Source organism: Suillus subaureus, assembly GCF_016647635.1.
Source record: "Suillus subaureus strain MN1 chromosome Unknown BJ212scaffold_212, whole genome shotgun sequence".
NCBI lineage: Eukaryota > Fungi > Basidiomycota > Agaricomycetes > Boletales > Suillaceae > Suillus > Suillus subaureus.
The window spans coordinates 16887-28010 of NW_024538768.1; the positions used below are offsets into that span (position 1 = coordinate 16887).

Here is an 11124-nt window from a genome sequence, read left to right on the forward strand (position 1 = left end):
TCCTGTTTCCTGTAGAAGTATTACCTTGTAGTGGGAACTCTCCTGAGCACTTCCTGCATTCCTCCGGAACTCTCTCACACTCCTCCAGACATTTCCCACACTCCTCTTGAAGTCCTCTGGACTTCATCAGACCATCATCGGACTTCCTCTGAAATGAAGGGCACATACTTGGGTAAGGGGCACAGTATATGAGCTGAGGCCAAGCCCCTCTGAGTCAGTCTCTCTCTCCCTTGAGCATGGTTCTTAACACAGTCCCTCAGCATCAAACACAACATCTTCACCAGCTAATGTCCTTGTGCAATTGATGAACTGTGAGGAAATTGCCACAGTGCCATTGAAGTGGAAGAGGAAACCCACAGAAAAAGCAGCACTCTATGCAGCATTGAGGAAGGCTCAGAAGTTGAAGAGAGGTGCAAAGAGTGCTGCTGTGGTAGACTCTGATGAGGAGAATGGGTGGGAGGATGTTGACACTGCCAGCACAAACTAGTACACTATCATGTTATTGTGCATTTTTGGCCCTTTATACATGTACCTGTGCAGTGTTTGAATGTATTATATTGAAGAGCAGAATGGCTTTACAAAAAATGCGCACAAAATTGAGCAGAATTAAGGGAATTGTTGAGCTCATCATGTCCAATGATGAGCAGAACATTGATGGCAACATGCATGGCACACTATTACTGAATGCAGTGCTTGTGTCACCTTTCCCAAGGGCAACAATACTAAATGTTCTAAGTCACCTTAATTGACTGGTCCTCACAAATAACACTTTTTAGCTTAATCTATGGGTGAGCAAACATCTTAGGTACTGGCTTACTATATTAGAAAGGTGGGAGTAATAGGTGGTCTAGTGGGGACCAAGCTGTGGCTCTGGTGAACTGTACAGAGCATTGTAGTTTACTGACACTCTAGCCCCTATAGCTGTTAATGTCCTTTCATGGAAGGGTTATCCAGTTCAAGCCATCTTCAGCAAGCTTTGGGATGTTAAACAGGCTTGAGTTGGTGCTGGGGAGCATAGTATCCATGATCAAGCCAGGGCTCATGACCTCTGGTGAATTGACAAAGGTAGGGGGCACCTAATACTATGAACAAGTGCAACCTCAGTTTCTTGAAAGGAACTCTGTTAATAGTTTGATCTGCCTATAAACAAGCACACTAGTAGGTGTTAGACTTTGTAAATATAGGTAACAATTCTAACTCATATCTCAGTCTCTTGAAAGGAACTGAGATGCCTGTGCAGTACTGAGGGCATTTTGAAAGGTAAGTAGCTTGGTAACCATTATATGAGAAAGAAAGAAACATTGCATATTGCAGAACGCGAGCCAACCTCACTACGCCACTCGACTTTGCCCTTTTTGGTTTGCGCTCGGATCAAGTTACTCTTCGACCATCGCTATCTCGGATCCTTCGGTCTCTCTCCTCTCGGATCGCTCGGACTCCAATAATTGTGCAGTGGTATCAGCTTGCTTGACGAGGAGAACAGCGGGTACCGCAGAAGGGGGCGAAGGGGGACTAGGAAAGCGTTGTTGCATCTCCAGAATGGCTTTCATGGCCAGGGATGTGGTAAGACCGCGGTTTCCGATTTTAATACCGGAGGACCCAAATCTGTAGATCCACCCGATTTCCCAGCCTCCATCTTCACATTGCAGAGGAAGCAAAGTGCGAAGGTCAACATCGTTGCGTAGCCCAAGGTAGGCACAAAGTCGAAGGCGCATGGAGAGCGCCGTAGCGTTACCATCAGCCCCTATGCGTTCCTGAACACGTTCAATCAGCAGCGGCTTTATATAGGCTGCCAAGTAGATGTTGTTGGTGATTTCAAGCAGCCGGCCAAGGAAATAAAGAAAGCACTCTGGGGTCGCATAATACCGCGTACCATCGAGATAAGCTCTATGCAGGAGCACCTTACGTATCCAGTGAAGGGTGCGATCGAGCTGATGACCGCGTCCATAAGAATAGAACAACGTGAGCGCGTTGACGCATACAACTGGATCAAATCGAGGTCGGCGGTGGTCAAAGTATGTCTGATTACTGGGAGGTTGGCCAACGCATGAGAAATAACAACCGAACGCACGTACTTGAATAATCCCATCGTCATCAGTGTAGTCAAGCATGTCATCCATGATGGAGTGTGCTACGTCTTCAGGGCTGCCCATTACGGTCAACCCAAGGGACGTGGTATCCAGGTCAAAAGGAAACTCTTCAGTAAACAATGGTTTTTCTGATACCAAATCAGCTGTTAAATAACGATGGCAAACATTTGATATATACCTTGAAAGAAATTCCACGTCCGATGTGTATCAGTCAAATTGACGAGACCCCTGACATGCTGTTCGACGATTGGAGGGAAAGAAGGTAATTCTCTTACCGGTTGTCAGTCGCCTCTAGTATCAGAAGCTGAGAGAAGTTCTCCCGTAAGAAAATGCCGTTGTCAGTTACAGATAGGAGTTTCTTCGCATTCACGGTCAAGTATTGTCTGCCCCTTTCGACAGGGTCTCCAAGTAGGTTATAAAGCGCGCGGACGACTTTACGTTGATCGTCGAAAACAATACCATGCATTCCAAGCGAACGCGCGGAGAGGACATTCTCTATTTTATCGTCCACAAAAATAGTGCGGGACGGGTCAGCCCCTGTGCCTGAAATCACTGCCTTGTAGAAGCCAAGGTTAGGCTTCCGCTCGCCAACGCCGGCGGAGGTGAAGATGCCGTCGAACAACGACCAATCAACAGGCTTGGTACGAAGAACTTCATAGTCAGGCGCAGAAATGTTTGACGTGGCGAAGACATGTAGCATCCCATCCGAGTGTGCTTTGAGGTGTCGAATAACCGATATGAGCTCTTCGTTGGACTGCAGAGAGTCACGAGCATCTTGGAACGCACGACCAACCTCTGTGGGGTCTGCAGAGAATTCGCCGCCGACCGCAGCATAGCACTCAGCCTGGGAAATCCTCCCCCTCTCGTAGTCAATCCATGTAGAGGAGGAAAGCATTTCACGTAGGGTTTTTGGGGATATGGAGGTTTTGGTCTGCGGGGACCAAGAGAACAAAACATCACCGATGTCAAAGATGAGAGTGGTGTAATTCGAGGTAGATGACATCTGGATCAATTGGATATCGCTGGTGAAAATGGAAAATGGAGCACGGTGGGCATATATTCCTCCACAGATGACTATTTGAATGCTTGAAGGCAGTCGAAGACCGAAGCACCCTGTTCGCGTAATTGCACAGCATGATGTTCATGTCAGGCAACTGACAGATTATCCCAACACCAACATGACCGTGCTTCGCGAGGTAAACGCTATTAGTGCGATTCCAGGCCCTGCTAGAAAAGGTGGCACGGTTCGTGAACACAGGACTTCCACCATACTTCCCTCTTCGCCCATGGGTCACGAAACAAAGGGGGATTGGACATGACTGAACTGTAGATGAAGTTCAAAATGTTATTGAATAACATATTCAACTTACTTGGATACCTGTTAGAAACTAGAAACTATTTGTTTTCGGCTTGTTCAGCTGTGACTAGATTGAATATCTGTATCAGGAGCAAACACAGGGCAAATCCGATGGCCCGGCTGGTGCTGTCAATGGAGACGCCGTCATTCTAGAAGATGATCACAAGACTCTCGATTCTTACTGAATTCCGCAGGTACTGGTGGGCGTATCGATCCGCACTTTTTCATCTTAATGAGTTCTCACGCAACTCAGGTAAAGACAAATAGATTGTCAGAGACCAAGAAATACGGGCAGCATATGATGATGCAATGAAAGTGACAAGTGCAAGACAATGTAGCATGCCCCAATACTCAGATGATTTACACGAGTCCTGAAGTGACTCTTGATTAACATCAGGTTGTCGTGAAAGATTATTAGAAACAGACCAATAACACCACAAGCCGCTCGTCCCCCTGCATTTCCGGTCTTGAGAGACTCTTCATTATTGCCTTTTCCCAAATCATCGATACCCTACACGGTATATTAGTAGGGAACCACGTTCAACATGAAAAGGCGCCATACCGCATGAACGACAACAGCCCGTCTGGCAAACGGAAATGAGTTTCATACTATTAAGCACGGATCTGTATATCTAACTTACCCAACTATGCTCGTGGGGCCATTCAAGGAAATGAATCTGTCCTTGAAGGAAATGGTGGCTGTGCCATATTCGTCGCTCTCGATATTCCCAAGGTCGCCAACATGCCTGACAGAGTCTGAGGGAGCACCGTGGGTTTTGTCGTATGGATAGAAGTGCGATCCCGTAGACATGCAACCATTGCTGAGATCTCCCAGAGAGCTATTGATATGATTTGAATACTTGACCTACTTCGCGAACCTCGACACTCACTGGATATGGAGCCCACGCAGAGAGGAAGGGTCAAGGTTCTCGATTTCTCCTGAGACTTTGACTGGCCCATCTGCTGAAGACTGCTCAAATGTGATAGTGCCAGTGACTGGGGAGTCGCCCTTTAGTACCACGGTCGCCTGCACTTTTTGTCAGCCATGTATACAGTGGAGAACCATAAACAACACACCTTTTGGACGATTGCGGCCTCAGATGGCTTGAAGAGCCAGGTGTAGCCGAAAAAGAAGACCACAGCAGTGATTGCTGCAGTGAAAATGATAGGTTTCTTAGATTGTTTTTGAGGGTATGTGTTCATGGTGTGCGTGTACTAGAAGTTACGTCATCCCAGTGAGGCATTATTAATGAGGCATTAATTTAGTGAGGCACAATTTTCGGCCCGTCGGAGCGCTCCTGAGCGGACCGGCAGGTACCAGGTGCTGCAAGCGTGTGCATGCGTCATTAGTGAACTCGATGACATCATTCGCGTTGCTCCGAGATACAAGCTCTCGGCCTAGCAGAGATCTCAAAAACGCGCACAAACAGGTTATTGTGCGGCATAGAACGCTGGTTACATAATGCTATTACGGTAGGCCTCGGGGTTATCGCCGATCTTTTCCTACAACATCAAATTTGACTGCAGGAAGACCAGCTCCTCAACCAAGTCCATAGTCGTGTTATTCAAATCGGATTATATATAGCGATGCACAGAACGATAACACTAAGCAGACACAACAAAGAAGAAAAATGCTAACGTACTATGTAACTCGGTAATAAATGCGAAAAGTCATGAGAACTGCAACAACACCCCCCAATACCCCATTCATATCACCAACGGAAAAAATATTGTATATGATGCGTGGCATGTGCAGCGCGAAATGGCTTCAACGAGCCCGGAGGGATCGACGAAGGAAGGGGATGAAAGGAGCACGTTCCTGCTCGGCTACTTAGAAAAATAGATACGTTGTGATAAAAACGCCAAGCGCAATAATAACAACCACCTGTAGTGGAACGCCTTCCTGGTGGATAACACTATCATGCTCCACCATGGTACCGACGTCAGATCCCGCGTATGTCTCTCCGTCGTCTGAGAGCGCCGATGTATGTCTCCTCCGGAAATCTGAGGGAGCGAGGGAGGTAGGTGCGATAGACTCTGGCGCCAGAGAGCTGGGGTCTGGCACAGCCGCAAGAAGATCCCGGAGACGTTGTATCTCGTCCTTAGCTGCGATATACTTCGCTTCCAACTCATTGTTGATCGAGGGCACCCGTGCAGCTGGAGGTGAGGGTGGCGGTGAAGACGAATGCACGTTGACGTTGACAACGCCAACTCCCCCACTGGTAGATCTCTGGAAATCGAGTTCGTCCCGATAAGAACCAGCCTCTTGAGAACTGTTCACTTCTCGCTCTGGTGCAGGTGGCGTGACGGAGCGCTGAGGTTGCACCAGTTGTGCAGCTTGAACTGCGTCATCGTAAGAGAATTCTGGCATGGGTGGAGTAAGGCGTGGCTCCGGATCCTTAAGAGTTGCATAGTTCTGCGAATAGTGCGATCGTATTCAGTAATTCGAATGCCCCTAGGTAGTCAAAGCACTCACAGATGGTCCACCAACATGTTCTGCAAGAGGGCGGGAAGGCATAGGAGGCTCCACATGTCCCTCATCCTCCTCTTCAACAGTTTGTCCTTCGGGTGGGAGGTATACGACACGGAGTTTTTGCTGGTAAACTTTCCACTCATCTCCAGCGCCCGCTTGCGCGTTCCACTGTGGAACAATATAAAGATGAGAACACGATATGCACGAGGAAAAACTTACGAATTCCTGTAAATCTCTGGTCTCCTTCTCGGGTGTGATGAGGGTACTTTGGATTAGGAACTTGTCCTTGCACTTAGACGACAAAGGTGGTTCGTCTTTCATCGGTTGTAACATTACTGTTGAAGATGTAAGCAAAGTTGCAAATGGACTAAACACGAGGCACATACCAGAGACATCGACACTTTCACCAGGTTCTATCCTGCCAGAGTTTGGTCGTACACAGTACAACTACGGAATTTATAAGTCCCTGAGATATCTTCCTCTATATCAGCTCACCTTGGGCGCCGTAGTCTTAACTTTGAATGCTACTGGTTGTGCATTTTTATTTGTGATAGTTAGAACTTGCTTGACGAGCTGCGTGAAGGGTCCTGAACAAAAAAAAGATGGTTGTTTCGACGGGCGCTTGACCTAGAAAGTGGGAGAAGACGTACTATTGAAACCCAACGCGTTGTTGGGAATGAGATGGACAGACATAGTTAGGAGAAATGCGCAACGAAGGCGACAGTGGATATGAGGAAGGTGAACGGTACGTATTCGTTTGGGCGGAGTTGAAGTTCTAGTGTACCACCTTTATTCCATCCGTGGCGAGGATCACACAAGGTCAAATAAGCAACTCGTGGACTGTGCGTGCTCGCCACACACCACGACGCACTCTCACCAAACATGCATTTATCTCCTCATAAATCATATTAAAGCGCCATCATTCCTAAGCACCCGCGATGCTGATGGTATGCTTGAGGTGGACGAAAGGGTTTCTATCTTCAACTCAACAGGCTCGGAACTCACTGCATCACAGCCGTTAATCGCATTTGCAAGCCTGTCTTGGCTATTAGTGCGATTTTGCCGCGCGGTTGCATGCAGGCGCAGCAGGCGGTGACTCATCTCGCCTCTAGGTCGCATCTCTGTTTACTTGAACCGGCCTACGTCGTCCTGAAGCGGTAAATAATTGTCTAACTCCTCTGCCAGTGGGAACAAGGCTCAGCATTCAATGTGATGCAATGAGAGTAACCATAGCATAAGATTGTCGACAGACAGCATGGCGAGGCCGTGCTTGCGGTCCAATCAAATGCGCAAGGACTTCATGAATCATGATCCAGTATCGGCGTCAATTCACCACTAGCTGCCACTCCATACGTTAGTGGATCCACGGAGTCTGGATAATAGTTAAGGCAGTGCCGAGGTAAATCCGGTTGCCTTTGAATTGATGAAAACCATACTTACCAGAGCCAGCTTGATATGTCATAAGAGTCGAATCCGATCAAGTGAAGTGAAGGGTGGGTTATGGGCACACGGCTCACTTGTAAAACACTGCATGTCAAATAGAGGAACGTTTACCAGAATGTTCCTCGGGGATATCCAAGACTGCACATATTTTACAACTTCCTAAACAACAACAAAATTTGGTTCGTACTACGATCATCATATTTACGCATGGGATTGCGTCAGTATAGCGTGGACAAGCCAAAGGTCAGCAACCTTCTTCACTTCATCGATGATCTCCTTGAGGGGACCCGAGCTTACAGCATCCCAGTGTGCCTGTGACTGATAAGTAGGTGATCGGAGGAATTAATGTTAGAATTACCTGCACACTCTCCCATCCTAACACGCCGTGAACTACGTTGGGCTTATCAACGACAGGTGCCCAGCTCGAGCCGTAGAACTTGGGTGTTCCTGGAAGCTTAACCTCAAGCTGTGTGACGAGGGGCTGGAGCTTATCCATACTGACACCCTCTTTGAGACTGAAAGTGACAAATTCCGTTACTGGAGCGGAAAAAATCCGACTAGTATCGGAAAAGTTGACAAACACACTGGTAGGTGTGCTTGCAAAAACTTGTCGAGCAACTGCTTGTGTAGCCTTGAAAGTGTCTGTCTGACGATATGTGCGATACACATTTAGGGAGGCCCACTCTGCCAGTAGTTCAACACGATTGGACTAGTATGTCGCAAACTTAACCTACCGAAGACCCAGAATGCATTGCTTGGATCCTCAGTCTCGAAACCAAGGTATGCCCTTTAATCGATCAACGATAAGCCAGCATGCGGCTTCGAGGATGACTTTAATATTCACTTAGAAAGCCCTTCAATTGTGTCTGCTGGACTTGTGGTCGTAAGCTCAGCAATCAATCGTGAAGGATCCTGGAGGTAGGATGAAGAGGTCTTAAAGTACATGATCTGTGTGACGGGCGCCATGATGAAAGTAGGGTATAACCTGGCATGACATGGGTCGATTCGGATTACAACCGCACCCAACCCGCGGGTACCGAAATTTATTGGTTGGAAGTCTACCCGCGTGCCTACCCGGGTCAGATCATCGCAGGTGCGGGTCAACTCGCAGGTGATACGTGTCACCCGCTGGTGACCAAGTGTATAATGTGCAGAACAGTTGAAACGAGAATATAGATACGAAAATGCGTTCAAGTAATCAATCAAAGTCGATTGATACCGGACGATAACAATGCCAAAGTACGAGTAAGCAAAAGGTGCTGACCATCCGTCGATAACAAAGTGGACTGAGCTAAGATGTTTCTACAATGAGATCAGCAGTGACTAGTGGTAGTGCGAGCCTCACAATACATCTCACCGAAAAGTGAATCTTGATATATTTAGATGCCTCGTAGTAAATGGTGTTGATATCGCGTGAGACTGCGCGGAGAAGGCACCTTAACATCAGGGCGTAAGAGTTTTACTTCTTCGACATAGTAGAGATGATCAACGACCAAGTGGAATGGGCGTTTATTGACTGCGCATCACACCGCTATAAATGCACGATGAGCCTCCGCTGTATATTTCGAAACTGATCGAGGGATAGTTTATTGTGTGCCTGTGGCATCAGTCCCTGACAATAAGACACCATGGCACTCGACGCACGCTTTGATGCCTCAATATCAATTAAGATTTTTCGTTCCTTGTGGATGCATGTGCTTGCGGTGATGGAGCCTATGGCTGACAGGATCAGCGCAGCACGTAAAAACGAACTCAAGATAATCAGCACTGTCATCACCTTTCAAGCAATGATTTAAGGTAGTGAAGTGATCATAGGCAGCAAAATTCCATCGAGCTTTGGCCGCTGCTGAAAGGGCCAGTGAGTCCACGAATGAAACAGTGAAGGAGGAGCAACATACATATCATCTGGTCATCATTTCCGTCCCGGACATCGAGATCTGCGGCCTCGGCTTTTGCTCGACATGTTTTAGTGGAAGACCCTAACACGGGAACCGACGAGACCGCTGTGCGCTTACGACTGCGCGTGTTTTTTGCCAGTGAAGAGTCAAGGCTGCCAAGCTCAAAAAAGTCACCTAGCGGTGTGCTTGTCAGAGGGGTGTCATGGTCTGATATGGGGGACTCAATGCCAGTGTGTTGCAACTTGCGATGTTTGCAAGTCTCGCGACTTATAAGTCACTTGTCCATGATACGTGGACACTGGAGACGGTAAGTAAATAAATCTGAGACACTACGGTTGACGTTGCATTTAGAAAGAAAGACAGCCGATAATCGGTATGAGTCGATGATCCATGGCATTAGGCGAAAGAAATGTTGCCAAGCAAGGTAGTTAACCAAACAACTAATAATACAAGACTTCAAATATTCCGGGTGGCCCATGGGCCATTATAGGTACACGGCTAAAAGCTTGTAAAACACTGCCAGTGCATATCGAAAACAGAGGAACCTCTGCCGAAATGTTCCTTGAAGATATCCAAGACTGTACAAATTTCACGACTTCAAATACCTTCCTATTACAGCAACGACAAAGTTTGGTTCGTACATCATCAAGTTCGCACTTTGTACTGCGTCAGTAATAAGTATCGCGTGCACAAGCCAAAGGTTAGCAACCTTCTTCACTTCATCGATGATTTCCTTCAGCGGACCTGAGCTAACAATATTTCAGTGCGCCTGTGACTGTTAACTAGGTGAACCAGAGGAACCAATGTGTAACATGGTCAGACTGCCGCCCGCATAACCGTTACACCAAAAGAGATACTGAAAGCTTAGCTTTCAGCATCAGCGACAGTATATGTACTGATTATGGGAACTCAGGTAAGCCAGCGTGCTTACACAATGTCAGAATTACCTGCACACTCCCATCCTAACACGCCGTGAACTACGTTGGGCTTATCAACAACAGGTGCCCAGCTCGAGCCGTAGAACTTGGGTGTTCCTTACAGCTTGACCTGAAGCCGTTTGATGAGGGGCTGAAGCACGTTCATGCTGACACCTCTCTTGAGAGTGAAAGTGACAAATTCCGTCACTGGAGCGGAAAAGATCCGACTAGTGTTGGAGAACCCGGCAAATGTGTGGGTAGTAGATTTGCTCGCAATGATTTGCCGAGCAGCTGATTGTGTAGCCTTGAAAGTGTCTGTCTGATGATATGTGTCATGTGCAGACTTGGAAATCCACTCTGCAAGTAGTGCAACGTGATTAGACTTAGTATGTCGCAAACTCAACTTACGAAGACCCAGAATGCATTGCTCAGATCCTCAGTCTCGAAACCAAGGTATGCCCTTGATCGATCAACTATAAGTTAGCATGCTTAGAGGATGATTTCAGTGACTCACTTAGAAAGCCCTTTGATTTTGGCTACTGAACTCTGGGTCGCAAGCTCAGAAATTAACCAAGCAGGATCCTGGAGATAGGACAAAGAGGTCTTAAAGTACATGATCTGTGTGACGGGTGCCATGATGAGATATGATCGAGAGGAGGCTGGCTAGAAATCACTATCACTTGGTTTAAGTATCAATGATAGAAGCGAGCCAGATTAATTAGGCTCGACACTTTTTGGATTCAACCAGAGGCAACTTGATCATGTTTTTAAACCGCAATAACGGTGAGAAGAACGGTTGACTGTCTTCCTTCAAGATCTGGCTACGAGAGGCTCGCTCGAGATGATCGAGCTATTGAGGGAGGACACGATTCATGAAGACACCGGGTACTAATTAAAACAAATGTTGACGTCATCATCGCAGTTAGTGGGTGGCAAGTATAGTACT

General features: G+C 47.2%; 1 protein-coding gene across 1 annotated transcript; it reads right to left on the reverse strand.

Annotated features, from left to right (window-relative positions):
- Positions 1 to 10032: 10032 nt before the first annotated feature.
- BJ212DRAFT_1405963 (uncharacterized protein) lies at positions 10033 to 10862 on the reverse strand. Its single transcript, XM_041337412.1, has 4 exons — positions 10685 to 10862; positions 10482 to 10631; positions 10175 to 10431; positions 10033 to 10112 (listed from the first exon to the last, which is right to left on the reverse strand). The coding sequence occupies exons 2-3, from the start codon at positions 10512 to 10514 to the stop codon at positions 10297 to 10299; spliced, it is 168 nt and encodes a 55-aa protein (XP_041185488.1). The 5' UTR covers positions 10515 to 10631; positions 10685 to 10862; the 3' UTR covers positions 10033 to 10112; positions 10175 to 10296.
- Between the last annotated feature and the right edge of the window lie 262 nt (positions 10863 to 11124).

What these genes read in the sequence shown, in the direction of transcription:
- BJ212DRAFT_1405963 (XM_041337412.1), bottom strand. Translation starts at nt 10,514, where the DNA reads ATGACACATATCATCAGACAGACACTTTCAAGG. An exon ending in TCAGACAGACACTTTCAAGG is followed by an intron (nt 10,432 to 10,481) that starts CTACACAATCAG and finishes TCTACTACCCAC; the next exon opens with ACATTTGCCGGGTTCTCCAA.